The sequence below is a fragment of the Hippocampus zosterae genome, chromosome 4, assembly GCF_025434085.1.
Source record: "Hippocampus zosterae strain Florida chromosome 4, ASM2543408v3, whole genome shotgun sequence".
Taxonomy (NCBI): Eukaryota; Metazoa; Chordata; class Actinopteri; order Syngnathiformes; family Syngnathidae; genus Hippocampus; species Hippocampus zosterae.
In genome coordinates, this window is record NC_067454.1 from 10,918,919 (window position 1) to 10,934,798 (window position 15,880).

General features: G+C 41.5%; 1 protein-coding gene and 1 non-coding gene across 5 annotated transcripts in view; one reads left to right on the forward strand and one right to left on the reverse strand.

The window, feature by feature from the left end:
* Positions 1-15,880, reverse strand: part of LOC127599143 (MAM domain-containing glycosylphosphatidylinositol anchor protein 1) — a 178,670-nt gene that overhangs the window by 64,050 nt on the left and 98,740 nt on the right. For all 4 annotated transcript variants that reach the window (XM_052062842.1, XM_052062841.1, XM_052062843.1 and 1 more), the window contains 2 exons: positions 10,772-10,968; positions 8,965-9,097 (listed from right to left, as the gene is read on the reverse strand). In XM_052062842.1, coding sequence (XP_051918802.1) covers positions 8,965-9,097; positions 10,772-10,968 — 330 coding nt within the window. The remainder of the gene's footprint in view (positions 1-8,964; positions 9,098-10,771; positions 10,969-15,880) is intronic.
* Positions 13,240-13,321, forward strand: trnas-cga (transfer RNA serine (anticodon CGA)). Its single transcript has one exon. It is a non-coding gene; the product is annotated as a tRNA-Ser (tRNA).

Consider the following 15,880-nt stretch of genomic DNA (forward strand, 5'->3'; position numbering starts at 1 on the left):
CTGCAGTCCAGCTAAGGTTTAACAGTTGTCGGCCCTCACAAAGTTTGGAGGAGATTGTGGAGGAAAAAAAAAACAGTCCCAACTCACGCCACACCATAGATTAATCGGTGAGAGACATGTGACAATATGGCCTTTGCTGATTTTGATCGAAAACTGATGAATAAAGTACCAATTTAGCACAATAATCCATTTGTGTGTATCACACAGTTTGACTTTATACTTGAGGAGGGGCTACAACATGGTTACCATGTAATATTTGAGCTGACGGAAGGAGCTTCAAATCTCACATGGATTTGAAGCAGGTTTTTCGCAAACTGAGAGAAATGTAATCCTCCTCACTGAAGCCCCATTCCTCTAATAGTTTTTTTTCTTTTAATAGATCCACTCAACCAATCATTTTCAGCAATCAGCTAAATTAAACAGGTGCGCGTCACAGAAAAAGCTTACAAAAGCGGCACATCTCCACTAAAAGCAAAAACGCATGGCATACGCACACAAGCACTTACATGAATGACGTGTGCAAGTGAAGATACACTAATAGCGTTCTTTTGGAGGGTTTTTTTTGGGGGGGGGGATGATTACAACGTCACTGGTGTAGCTTCAGTTACGTATCTCTATTTGTGGGTTCGAAAAGGGACTTCACCCTAAATCGGAGGCCCCTTAATTACTCCTGAGCGCCCCGTCCCAGAAATGCTTGCGGCCCCAGAAAGTCTGTTTTTTGCCTTCCAGTCGATGCCTCATGTTTGGTTTTGATATTAGTAATACAATAGTTTTGTATATTGCTTATTCATATTTATTGTATTTACAGAACATGATTTAGTTTTAGTTTAATGTGGACAAGATTTAATTCTTTTGGTTTTTGTGTAGATAGTACTTCTATTCAGGCTGGGATGTCTTTCTCAAAGTTCATTCATTCATCTTCCTAACCGCTTGATCCTCACTAGGGTCGCGGGGGTTGCTGGAGCCTATCTCAGCTGTCTCCGGGCAGTAGGCGGGGGACACCCTGAATCGGTTGCCAGCCAATCGCAGGGCACACAGAGACGAACAACCATTCACACTCACACTCACACCTAGGGACAATTTAGAGTGTTCAATCAGCCTGCCATGCATATTTTTGGAATGTGGGAGGAAACCGGAGCACCCGGAGAAAACCCACGCAGGCCCGGGGAGAACATGCAAACTCCACACAGGGAGGCCGGAGCTGGAATCGAACCCGGTACCTCTGCACTGTGAAGCCGACGTGCTAACCACTGGGCTACCGGGCCGCCTCTTTCTCAAAGTTTTCTTGAAAAATAACTTTTAAAAAATTATTTCAGTTTAAAAGACTTACTGTATCATTGTTGAAGAACATTTATGGCACATAGAGGACAATAAAAAATTGTGGTCGTCTATAATGACGCATTTTAGAAACAAAGGTTAAGGCATTGTCATTTTTTTGAACCAGCACCCAATGCAGTTTCACCCTCGGAATGACAAGCCTTCCCTGCTTATGTCACATTCAACACGGCAGAGGAAAACATTTACTCATTGGCAGCTTTCAAGCGACGACCTTAAAATGTCCCAGTCAAAAGTAAACAAAAAAAAAATGGCTGACGGCCCACGATAAGGTACGATTTAATTTGTTTGTGAATTGATCATTTGAATTTCAGGAGCAGTCCGCACAACAAACAAAATCTATTTGGCAGAAAATAATTTTTACTGAATTACTCATCTATTTATCTCTCTCTCTCTCTCTCTCTCTCTCTCTCTCTCTCTCTCTCTCTCTCTCTCTCTCTCTCTACAGGTATCTATCTATCTATCTATCTACTGTATCTATCTATCTATCTATCTATCTATCTATCTATCTATCTATCTATCTATCTATCTATCTATCTATCTATCTATCTATCTATCTATCTATCTATCTATCTATCTATCTATCTGTGTGTGTGTATATATATATATATACACAAACACAATATTATATATATATATATAGTGTATACAGGTATATTTATATATTTATATCTTTATAGAGATATCTATATAGATATCTCTATATAGATAAAGACAGATATAGAGATATATATTTATATAGATTTATCTAGGCAGCTAGAATGCAGATGACGTAGTAAGTACGTTCTCGACAGCGTCTGTTGCTGAGGACAACAGACGGGCTCTCCAAGCTTGAATTTATGATGGAAGAATGACGTGCCCACTTCTGTCCGTATAGACACTCATTTCCATCCAAAGCAGAGAGGCTTGAGTCCAAATATCTTTTCCAATATGAACAGATTACATTGCATTTCCTCTTGTCTGAAGTCAAAAATGCGTTTTCTGGAACTGCGCACGTCCACTACCACCCCAGGATGCCTGATACTTGGGAACATTGTTTTCTAAATGTTTATATTTACACAGTATTGTAATTATTCCTCCTAAAGGAGGACAAACACTCTCTCTCTCTCTCTCTCTCTCTCACACACACACACACACACACACAAGTCGAAGAGTTTATTCATCCCCTCATCAATTAGCGCAACTCCTTCTCCACTATACCTTCCCAGTAATGTGTTGTTAAGACAAGTATGCAATAAATATGGTTTGGTCAATGGCTGGTAAATCCTATTGTGTGTGTACTGTTGAATTAAACACCGATGGGCAATCTATAGTCATTCAAGAGCACTGACAAACAACATGTTTGTGTCATTAAGTAAAGTAATCGCTAAGCAGTGGAACAAATCTTGTAATGCAGTTTTGTCCATTCAGAGACTGAAGGGAATCATTGTAAAGGATCTGCAGTTTTTCCTGAAGGTTGTGCCTGCGCTAACACAATCTGAGATTATGATAAAGTATTAGGTAAATCTTTCCACAGCTCTTCTTATACCTGTAGTACCTGTATTAGGGTGCTTTCACACCTGTAGTTCACTTCATTTGATCTGGATCAGTTGACAGGAGATTAGCAAGCGCTAAGCAATCAAAGCACAGAAGAAATGGAGCAACACGGGCATTTGTTGAAAACAGGGGAAAAAACAAAACACAAGTTTTAGCATTCCTAAAAGCCTGAGGTTTGACCTTTAACTTAAGAGAATGTTACAGCAAACAGTCTCCCTATTTTCAGAAGGATCCATGCTAATTTAAGGAGGTAGAAGAGCCCCCGCAAATATCCACCAGTATTTCATCCGATCTAGAACAACCGGATACAAGCGGCCGAAATGAGTTTTCTCCGCAGGGTGTCCGGGCTCTCCCTTAGAGATAAGGTGAGAAGCTCGGTCATCCGGGAGGGGCTCCGAGTCGAGCCGCTTCTCCTCCACATCGAGAGGAGCCAGATGAGGTGGCTTGGGCATCTGATTCGGATGCCTCCTGAACGCCTCCCTGGTGAGGTGTTCCGGGCATGTCCCACCGGGAGGAGACCCCGAGGAAGACCCAGGACACGCTGGAGAGACTATGTCACCCAGCTGGCCTGGGAACGCCTCGGGATCCCCCGGGGAGAGCTGGAAGAAGTAGCTAGGGAGAGGGAAGTCTGGGCTTCCCTGCTAAAGCTGTTGCCCCCGCGACCCGGCCCCGGATAAGCGGTAGAAGATATATGAAACAATATATGAAAATGATCAACAATGTCGGATTCCACTGGTGATGGAACAAGATATTGCAGCTGAGCATGTGTCCGAAAACAAGCAGAGACCCCATTGCAGACTGTTGTCTTTGAAGTCAAGAGGGTGCCCGAGTAGGCAGCCGTCAGCAAGTGCTCTCATGAGCCTTGCTTTTTTTGTTGTTCTTGTGTTTCTTTTGTCACTTTGTGTTTGTTGTTACGTCGTGTGGACTTGATGTGGACCTTTTTCAGCATTTTTTGGCCACAACATTCATCAAGGAGGAGACTCTGTGCTTGGTGGTTGCGCCTTCTCGGCAGCATGGGTATACCAGCACTGTTTTTGACTGGAGGAATGTCGGCGCCATTTGACTGTCGTTGCTGGACAGTCCCGGGGCGCTTGTGTCTTGCGCCTGTAATGGGCAGCATTTTTCACAGCCCCGCTTTGTTCAGCGGAGAGATCGGTGCTGTTGAACGGTCTGCAGCTGGATGGATGGAGGTCTTGAGGAGCCGACGATGAGAAGAAAGGAGCGTTGGCGCGGAGTGCCGATGCGGATTTGGAGCTGGGAGTCGCGGCTTGGAGTTTGAAGCGGATTATGTGGGACAGGAGAAGTGAACTAATCTCTTTTCGTCAATGGACGCTACAGCTTCGTGTTTGCTTTCAAAACTTTGCTTGTAGCAGACGTGTGCACATTTTTCAGCATGATGTCTCTGATCCACTGGTGAAAGGACACTTTGATCCTCTCCTCTTTCATCTATAACTGCTTCAGACAACAAAGTGTATGCAGAAAAGTGGTGAAGATTGCACGACTGTCTCTGTCCTATGTGTTGTCTTGTGTTATTTTTTGTTATTTTGACTTCAAAATGGCGCCGCGAGAGTGGCTGCCTTTCCAGCAGCTCCTATTTTTTTGTTGTTCTACTTCTTCCTTTCATAACTTTGCTGCTGTGAATCTGGAATTTCTCCATTGCGAGACTAATAAAGGTTTTCTTAATCTTAATCTTAATCTTAAAGAACGCTTGTGGGTTTCTTGAAATTGACTTTCAATGTCAGCTTGTGGACCATACGCCCTGATTACATCAGCAGTTTGGTTGCCAATAAACACTCCATCACATAAATGGTCACCTCATGCTCATTGGACAAACCAAACAAACCAAACAGAGTTATTTCAAAATACAAAAGATAAAAAAATAAGCCGCGTTACCTGGGAGGGGGGAAAAATAACACAAATATGTGAGTGAAGAGATAAGTGAATCAAGGAGGGGGAAGTGAGGATTTGAGAATTATAGCTTCAATTTCCTAGGGATGTGTGGGTGATGGCGACAGCGGGATCAGCCGCCACTCGTCTCCAAACTAATGGGATTTGTGTGCAGCAGCGCACTTTACAAGCGGGTAACAAATGTCTCTATCCTCAACACACGTTCCCTTTTACTCGGCTCTCCATCCCCCCCCCTCCCCCCGTCACATTGTCAACACTTTACATAGTTGTTCTCTGCACCACGGGCTCTCCGGGCTCTCCAGCCTCATATTCTTGCACACACACGCTAACCACAAAATTTGGTACACCTGCACGGTTCGATCACCTCCGATACCGGAGCGACATAAAACAAGCCTTGCGCTTTAAAGACATTTATTGATACTATCAGAGTGATATCTATTTAACAGGCCAGATAAAGCATTTACCATAGCCGTAAAAGAAAAGTGAATTGCTCATAATGTTGACACTAAAACAACGTAGCTTGATTTTAAAGAGACTACTATGACTGCTGGGTGAATACATTTACTTTTGAGATCAACTTTGTTGAGGGAAATTAATAAGGATTATATTCCGCAAATGACAGTCTACCTAATCGGAATTAGTAGTACTATTTTAAATACACGTTAGGTCATATTGACGTGCATCATTGACTTTCTCTGCATTTCCACTGCACCTCTGTTCCATTTTTAAATAGTGTCTCAATCTTTCATGCAGGGAACCACGTTCAGCAACTTCGATTAGTATTCAAACAGGACCTCAAATCATCTCTGTGAAATCACATGATATCTCCCAGCCAATCAGAACACACATGCAATGATAATCATGAAACATTTATGGGGGTACCGGTAGCTCGGTCCACAAGGACTTGGTTTGTGGCAGCAGGGCTGAAGGTCCAAATTCTACTGACAGTTTTTTTTTCTTTTTGTAACAGAAAATTGGGACTGGAAAGATTCTTGTGAGCTTCTTCAGTAGTAGTTTTAAGTTTTTTTTAGTTTTAAGTAACTTTAGGCAAGGCACTGAACCCACACGCCTTAAGGGTGCAATGCCCTTCTCTCCCTTGCGTGTGTGTGTGCGTGCGTGTGTGTGTGTGCGTGTGTGTGTGTGTGCGTGTGTGTGTCTGAATGAGAGAGAGAATTGGTCAGTTGCATGGTTTAATGCAACGGTATCTAAAGTTGCATTAAACCATGCAATGGACCAATTCACACACACTAAGCTGCTACAGCTTGAGAAAAATCGATCATGTTTTGTGATTTAGAAGGAAAAAAAATCTATCGATTTTTATTCCCTAACCCAACTCTTTTTCATTATTAAAGCAATAAATAAGTGCCTATATCAGATCGAGACTTTTTTTTCAACCAGGGAACAAAATATTCACACAGTCTTTAAAAAGGTCACTGTTAAACCCACTGGAACTGTGTGGCGTTGAGGAATGGGAGCTGGTCCTGTACCAATAGTTCTCATAGCAAGGTGAAATTCCTCAACAGTGTTCTACTACTACTTCTAGCGGAATAATTCCTTAACAGTGGCTAACCAAAACAGTAGCACCTACTGAAACACGCATTCAGTCTCCAGGTGAATTTTGAGTTCCCTAAGCTGTATTAAAGGTCATCTTAAATTGTATGGAGACAGTGACTTCAGTGCCCATTTTAGCCACACCCATAAGAAAAACTAAAATGGTGAAAAACTGTTTCATCTGCACAACTAGCATACTACTTTCTTTGGACATGTTTTCAGTAATTATCTTCAAAGGTGTACTGTATAATGTATTTTGAAACAAATTTCCCAAATTTTTTGACAGAGTATTTTCAGATGGTACAATTAAGTATGTGTGGAGCTTGCTTAAAGTTAGTGTCATCCAAGTATTTAAACTGGTGCTCCATAAGGTGAAGAAGAAGCGCTCATCTGCCATTTCCAGTTGAAATGTCATTGCCATTGGTGCCAAGGTAATATTCGTTGTATCACTCAACCCCGTTCCAGTTTTGTTCTCAGAACTTCTATTAGCGCTTTTCTATTCGCCAAACATAACATACCCCCCACCATCGCTCTCACTGTGTTCCCATGAGGGAGGCAGAGGATGTGGCAGCTGCCCTCAGTAAGTGGTAGGACTAGGATTATGATTCCCAAAAATCAATCAACCCCCTTGTCTCTCCGCAGTGAAGCAGCAGTGATGTCGTGACCCAGTTGGGGCAATCCAATCCAAGCACGCATGGAAGCTCAGCGGGCAATAATAACAACTAAATATTAGAATGAAAACAACATCTTACGGGATCGCCGTTTCTCCCTTTATTAATGTAACTCATTGCCGTAGCCTTCTGTTTATTTTTGTTAGTTTCTCATGTTGTCTCCTTTCCTTTTTTTTCTTTTTTTCTGAGGATGGGTCTTTAATATGCCACTAGCCACCAACCTAATAAGGGACTGTGATAAGTCTTGAGGGATAAAAATAATATATAATCCCCCAAAAATTCAAATGAGGACAATTTTACAGTCTGAACACTTAAGCACAGTTTCAGGTTGGTGTAAAAACTAAATTAGGTCTCTTCATTTAAACAGAAATGAAAAAAGAGGCTAATTTAATAATAATAATGTTTTATATCATACAAAGCTACAGGCATACACTTTTGATAACACTCACAAATGCACGCACACACTGGCACACCATGCAGTGTTTCCTCTCACAATGAAGCTGGGAAATTCAGACAGATTGGTTATTTTGGCTAACTACTGAGGGAGCTTTCATGCCAGTGAATGTGAGTGTGCGTGTGCGTGTGGTGTGTTTGTGTGTGTGTGTGTGTGTGTGTGTATGATGGGGAGAGGGTGGGGGGAGAGAATGTAATGTAACCTGTGTTAATAAAACTTCTACAAATACATGTCTGATCATCTCTGGCTTCTGTCAATGAGAGAAGACCTATTGAATAATCAGAATTTATGTCAGGTCATCCAGCGACCATATATTAAACCTGATTCTTGTTCATTATGGCAGTCTATCTGCTTTTTAAGGCATTTTTTCCCCTTCCCTTTGTGATTTTCTTTTTTTAATGTTGCGACCCCAATCTCTTTTATATTCCACATTTTAAAGGACAGCCCAAATTATTATCTTTCATTTCAAAACTCAATTGAGGGGACTCATGCAAAACCTGCAGGACAGGCTACCGTTAAGATACGAAGGCTTTTTTTACAAGGTAATTTTGCAGCTTAAAACAGCGTTTTTTTTTTTTTTAATTGAGTGGAGGAACCTCAAACTTTGAACACAATCTACTCCATGTTTGATTTCTGAGTTGCCTATTCCGAAATAATATTCTCGCAGGAAATAATATGCTGTGAATTTACCTGTTCAGGGCTTACAGCGGTGACATTTTAAACATTCTTACAAAATACATTTAGAAAAAATAAAACAAATATAAAGTAAAAATACTGACATTCGAAGACACCTTACGCAATGTGTTTGCACGTGCTTTCGGAGTGATACTGTCACCTTGTAGTGACAGATTCGATAGAATGCTAATATCTAGCTAGCTAGCTAGCTTGCCAGGCAGCCGTATTTGTTAACGTGAACTCTACATTAAGCTTCTGTTTCCCGAGTCACGCACAGGCTTTGGATGTTGTGCTGTACACAATGCAAACAACATTCTCTTGAACTGTGTAAAATTATGAACTCGTCTTGTTCGCGTAAGATACAGAGTAATATCAAAAGCAGAGAGTAGAACACAAAAAAATCAATAAACAAGCAATCGAGTGTAAAAAAAGAAAAACTAAAGCAGGGCTTTCTCTTTGTAGTGTGTCAGTTTGACCATAACGAGGCTGGCAGAGCTGTCAATGGCAATGTTGTTGCTGGGCGGCGGTGTGGAGATAGATCGAGCAATACGGACTGAATTGGAGATAACAGGCAACGTGACAACTGAATCGCAACTGACGGACCTGTGATGCTTTTTCAACAAGACGGGTTGACAAGTGGGCCCAGCGGTAGGCGGGCGAGAGGAGACACGGAGCAAATTTGAGGGGAAAGTGAGTGGGCAGAGGAACAAACACTGAATGAGGAGGATTTAACGGAGTTGGAGGTTGCAAAATAAAAAGTGGAAGGATGTGATCATCGAGAGAGGAATGTGAACAGCAACAAAGCACATTTTTGCACCTTGTATTTTTACTTACACGTGCTGTTTGTCAGCCTGAAGGTGACTGACTTGTCTTCAATGTTACACACATTACGAACCGACACTTGGCAGGTATAATCGGCAAAATCCTTTCTTCTCAGGTTTTTCAGCTTCAGGACCTTGGTCTCACCCTAAAGTATAAAAGAACATTTTTGGAGGGGAAAAGAAACACTTTTGCTGTTGATGCTGAACACGAATTGTGGAAAAAAACAAATCTGTAGACTTCATTTGAATTTTTTCCCTCAAAGCATTTTGAACTCTTGACTGATTCTTTATGAGCTGTACTATGATAAACAGACACGCACAAACACATGTCCCAATTATTTCCACAGACTGATAAAATAAGGTCTGTGGTCTCTCCACGATGTTCCCGACTGTTTTCCTACCCGCTGTGTTTGTTCGATATCATATAAGTGTTTACTGCAGATGCTGGGCTAATCAATTCTGAGCTAGTCTTGAAGCGTACTGTACTCTGTTGCCAGGACAATTGAACTCCGGGGAATCAGTTTTGTGGTTGACTGATACTCTGTGAAATGGAGTAAAAAGGCTCCGTTGTGCTTGTCCTTTCAGACTGGGAGGTCATGCTTGAAGACTTGTTTTGTTTACTGCAACCTATTGATCAGTAACTGGCAGTGTGGCTTGCCTGAACCAATGGCAGAGGGGATAGTATGTTACCGTTTCTTAAAACAAAATCCAGCCCGGTTGGTTGGTGAGGAGATATGATGGTCGTTGGTTTGGTTTTGTTAGTCCTTTGTGACTTGGTTGGAACATTCGGTAGATGCGGTGCTTGTTTGTTAGTTTGGAAGATTGTTTGGCACAGGATGTCTTGGTTTTGTTAGCCTGTAGGGACTCTGATATCGGTTGGCGAGTACCATTGGTAGATTTGTATGGTGGTTCAAAGGTAGATAGGTAAGTCTATTGAAAGGTAGATGTGTTGCCCAGATAGTCACAGCTAGATAGGCACATAGGGAAATATGATGGAAGGAATTTTGTTCTGATAGTCCGTCAGTAAGTCAAAAGAAAAGTCAGATGATGCGTACAGGAATGATGCGCTGATAATCGTAAGTAGGGTGGCGGTTGGAAGACTTGGAAGATTAGTGTTTTAGGTTGGTCAGATGATCAGAAAATTTGATTTGGAAATGACCAACGATGCCATTTATGTTGCTTGAATGGTCAGTCAATCGATGTTGGAGTCCAAACATGGGACTCTTGAGTTGGCATCCTCCTAAGAGGGCTCCTGCTAATTTTTCACTTTAATTTGTATGTTTTAACTTTTTTTTTGGTCATGCATGTCATGTAGACCGATTATTTGGCCGTTTTCAGCATTTTCCGTTGCTGGTCCCTCTCTTTGAAATGACCTCCCACTGAATGTTCAGCAAGTCATCTTGATGCCCATCTTTGACTCAGCACAAGACTTGATTTTTTGTTTTCCAGTTTTTGGGTTTTTTTTTTTTCCTACTTTCTTTGTGATTAATTTATTGTTTTATTGTTTGTTGTATGAAATATTTTTGCTCCCTGTACAGCACTTTGTATACAGTGGTGGTTATTTTAAAGTGCTCTATGAATGCAGTTGAGTTGAGGCGGGGCATCAGGCGGGGCTGAACGACAGCCCTATGTTGTTCAGCAGAAATGTCTGCTATAGTCACAGGTGCTTCCACTCAACCGGCAGGTAAATAAATGGTGAGTAGTCTGGTCAATTGTGCATCCATTCATTGGTTTAGCTGCTTTAATTGATTAGATAGTAGGTGGATAGACGCATTGAGAGATAGTTGATCAGCAAATACTGTACTGACAGCGCCTAGTACCTGAGTGTAAAGTGGCTCATAGATGTCCACGCCGTTGTCTTTGCTTTGTTCGATGAGCATGTTTGCGCGCTTCCAGATGAAGCGAGCTGGCGGGTTAGAGTTGACGGTGCAGCGAAGGAAAACAGTCTTCTCTTGGTAGTAACTGCCCCGCACGTCACTGATCGTCTGGTGAACGGTCAGAACTGGTGTGTCCAGGTCTGAAAAATATGATACCAAATAAAAACGTGCGACTCATTGCCAAGGGATAATATATTAAATTTATATCATTCAATTCACCAAACAGTGAAACTCCTCTACAACGAAACATATATGGGCGAAAATACCCCCCTGGTGTGAAAAAAATATTAATGCATTAACACCACTCCCACTCTCCTGCCCCCCATACAACAAAAAAAAACCCCTGTTGTGTTATACGCAATCTTTTTCTCTGCTCTTGCCTTGCGACGAGATTCACTACAACGAAGTCTAATCCAACAGCGACCTCTACTGATTCGTTCGGAAACGACAACAGCAACCACCACTATGGTTTACACATGGTAGTCCAGGAAGCATTTGTGATTGTTAGTTTCAGATGCAGCAAGAGCGTTGCATTGCTAAAATGGCTACAAAACGGACCTTTAGATGTCAAGCAGCTAAGACAAGAAGAGCCCTGACACTGGAAGAGAGGGCAAAAGTGATCAAAATGAAAGACGGAGGAAGCAAAATAAAATACATTATCCAAGAAATTGATGTAAGTGAAAGTGACTGCTTATTGTAAATTTCAAAATTTCTTTCCCTTTATTTCTTTCTACACTGACTATATGAAGTGTCAAATAAGTGTATGCTCATACTTATGCAGTATTGGAATAAAAATAAGGAGTACACATACATTTCTGTGTGTGTGTGTGTGTGTGTGTGCGTTTACATTGAGATCAAATTTGCGACAGTGAAAAATTCCCTGTTGTGAAAAATTTCTTTCTGCAAACATGATTTCGTTGTAGAGAAGTTTCACTGAAATAAGTATTGTTGTATTGACTAAAACGAAAACAAACAATTGCACATTACAAGCATGTTGGACAAAAGATATCATTAAAGAATTAAAAAGAAATCTGCATCACAGCCTAACACGGCAAATGTTCATTGTACACAAAATATAAAGACAGCAGAGATACAGACATTGCAACTCCAACAGGAAAGGATTGCATACTAGCAAACTACGAAATGGCCTTTCGGTATTTACAATGCAACGCGGCATGTTGATGTGTTTCCCAAGTCATATCTGATAACAGCGAATCAGAATTTGCCCTGTACGACTTTTCATTGGTTGGCAATTGCGGCACATTTGTAACGCTTGGTCATGAATCGCAAGCGTGATGCATTGCTTTGTACGCGTAGGGATTTGGATTCGAAACAAACATTGCAACAACAATAAGACTACTAGAAGTACCAACGCTAAATATTAGCATGTAATGCCATTCACAGAAGTCATCCAAAAAAACTTCAAATTCAAGCAAAACCTGAGCGTGGCGTACTGTGAGTGACCCGGCTAAGCTGCTTACTCTAATACATCTTTCATACTAAAGTTGCTTTCTATCTGTTTGGCTGAGATTTTCCTCAGCACTCTCTGAAGTGTTCACCCGTTTTCCCTCACTTTCATCTCACCGCGGACGCCCTCGTTTCGATAACGACAACATGCCGCTCGCGACAAAAGCCCCAGTGGGAGGCAACACAGCGCGACAGCACCGGCCCCTTTAGAGGTGATGCCAGCACCAGGCCTTCAGAAGCTGGGCGCTTATCAATGGTATCTGCATGCCTTGTCTTGGCACTGCCGATGTATGACTGTGTGTGAAGGAGATCGAGCAAAAGAGTAGCGATGCACGCATACAACTTTATTGACTTGGTGTTGGGGATCGTGTTCAGGAAGACTAGATTTTCGGTCATAGCCTGGTAGATTATTCGCAGTGTTGTTGCCGACCCAAATATCTCAAACAAGTGTGTGTGTGTCTGTGTGACGGAAGGGAAACAAGTGCTGTCATTCTGTCTGTGGAAGATTGACACATACCGTACACAAACACATCGGGAAAGTGGATTCTCAAGGAAATGACGTGATAGTCCCTAAGCACCACATTATTTGATCGAGTAAGATGTGAGTGGTAAATAAATGAATGTGCGGGGCCATGTAAATGTGTTTTGACTTACGACGACATGACTATCGACATCAAAGTGTGCTTTCTGGATAAAATTGACAAAAATAATAAAATATTGTTGCTGGGGTTTTTTTGTTAACTCGAGAATTTTCTTTATGTGAAAAACAAATGGGTATGGGCTGTCACTTTTGTACCTCAGGTCCTCAAAGCCCTTCATACTGTTACCTCATCAACCAACTGATGACATCAGGAGCAACTGGGGGTCCGGTATCTTGCTCGACAAATGCTCAGGTTGGGAAAAATGGCCAATCTACCACTTAACCATTTCATTTTTCACCAGCAGCTGTGATGGCCGAGAGGTTAAGGCGTTGGACTCGAAATCCAATGGGATCTTCCCGCGCAGGTTCGAACCCTGCTCACAGCGCTTGTGTTTGTTGCAATCACAAAAACAGTGACTTTTTGCTTTAGAAAAAAAATACAATGGAGATACTAGCCTTTTATTCAACAGTGAAAATTTGCTTTTTTTTAAAATCAAATAACGTTTGTATTTTATAAAAAAAAAAGATTCTAATCCACGTACATAATTGTTGAGCCTTTTAAAATGATGCAAAATACCACCACAACAAACCTATTGTTAAATGATTATCTCTCTGGCTGTCAATCAAAACTAAACTAAACATATATTAATTAATTTTGTTGTGGATCAGAATACGCCAACATTTCACTGGTGAGTTTGACATGAAAAGAACACTGAGCAAGCTCCAACGGTGAGTCGAACTTTGGAGGTTTGTGGACCCGAGTAAACAGAAAGGCAAAATGAAACTGTAAGTGTACAGAAAAAAAAATATATATGAAAGTTTAATGAAGCCTCTGATTTCCCCCCAGTCTTCCCTTTTACACACACAGCTTAGATCGCTTCCACTCCACCTGCTTTTGTTGGCTACAGCGTTTAATGTACATCTGTTTACTGTCTTACTGCATTTCATGCTCAGCCTTTTCCTGTAAGACTCATTCCAAAGGAACAACAAGGGGTGTTAAGCGAAGGAAAAATCTGACACACAAAGTTACGTCAGCGAGACGGACTAAAACCTCAGCACCTCGTCATCAGTTATCGACAAAAGTTAAGGATTACACTTGACTCCTTTCACACCAGTTCATCTTTAAACGTAATTCTTCTATAAGCAGCTTGTCATTTTTTTTCATTGAGCTCTTTTTTTCCTTCGATTTGCACATACAGTATGTAATTACAAACTGTTAAATAATGCACAACAGATGTTGCTTGTGCACACCAAGATGCATCAAGATTTGTCCCACTTTTTGAAATGATCTTAAAACCGTCTTGCCCGCTATTCGTGGGTGCCGCGAGGAAGAAATGTCATTGTACAGGGAAATGTGTCCTTAAAGGCAAGTCAAAAGCCCTCAGTCAATTGCTTAAAAAACAGGATGCCCAAAGCATGATTAGCGATTTGTTGATTTCAAGCTTGAGACGTCGATAAGGAGTAGTAAAGTTTGTTGTTCGTCGTGGACGATTAGACTCATTTGTTCCACTCCGCGTAGGAAGGGGTATGGATTTTATTTTGTGCGCACTCAGCAACCGGTCTGGTGACCACGTTGTCTTTAACTTAAGTGAGCGGGAAAATTGAGTTAGGCTGTTAGCTTATTTGGAAGCTATTCCTGTCCTTGTCGTTTGTTTTGTGGTGAATGAGAGTGAGAGATGTTACATAAACACTCGACAGACCCAGATGCTACACTATTTGTTTGGGCTTCAGCAAGGTTGGCTAATTGGCTATTGTTCCGTTTCACATCACAATCAGGGAGTCCGTTGCTCAGTCCAACAAGGCATCCGCCATATTCGTAATGATTTGAAGCTGAAAATATTGAAGAGGATGAACATTTACCATTGTTGACCAAACTGTTTTAATCTGAGCAGTTTTCTATTGGAGGCTTCAGAGAATCTGGCCTTTGCTGTCTTTGATCGCAGGAAGTGGAAATGATCAAATTCGACTGGATTTTCAATACACTGAACCCCTACATATTTGCAGTGTGACTTTCACTTATTCACTGTTATTTTTTTACTGCTTGTGCGTTCTTGACCAAACAAAAAAGTATGTCTGCTGATGCCATCGTTTAGCCTTTTGGTTGCAAGAAACCGCATGATGTCTTGAAGTGAGTTGAGGAGCTTCAGTTAGACAAAATAGTGCTTTGCCACCATCTTTTGCATCTTGATTCCAAGGCACTATTTTGAAGTGAGCTTGGAGTTCTATCCAGACCAAAAATAATGCTCTTCTGCGATGTTGTGGCATCTACTGGCAAGAATTACTTGCAGATTTTCATTCATGGTGGCTGGGCTCAGCCCCTATGGACTTTATTTACCCCACTTAAAACTAGCTTCCACAGTTTATGTCCTTAAATAATCCATTGTAGCAGCCACGGTTCAGCAAGTGTGCCTTTGTAACAAGTCAACTGTGTTTTTCTAACAAGTTGACCTCTGCTTGCCGATCACCTCCGCCCGCCTTCGTAACAGAACAGCACCTCCGAGCCACCAAATCCTCTTTGATTTCCAATACCGTGTTCTGTTCCCTAATAGCACGCAGGGAGTAGACGGCCATTAAGGGAGCAAAGAGAAGATGACAGGCTCAATTGAGTGAGAGTGTGTCATGGAAGAGAATTAGACCTGGTGTGTGCACTACGCGTGTATGAGTGGTAAGGGGCGATTATGTGACTGAGACGTTTAGTTGCTATCGTCCAACATAGAGAAGCAAATGTGCGTGTCTGAGTAAACACTTGATTCGCTCAAGGTCACTGCACAATTCCTTTCAATGAGTTTTCCTCCTAATAAGCAAGATAAAAAACACACACACATTTATGAGAGCAAAATGTATTAGCACTTGATGGGGAGCTATTTTCACCCCAGTTAGTAAGGATCGGTGCTGTTCAGGATGATATGATGTGCAATGCAAGATGAATATTATAGATGTATTTT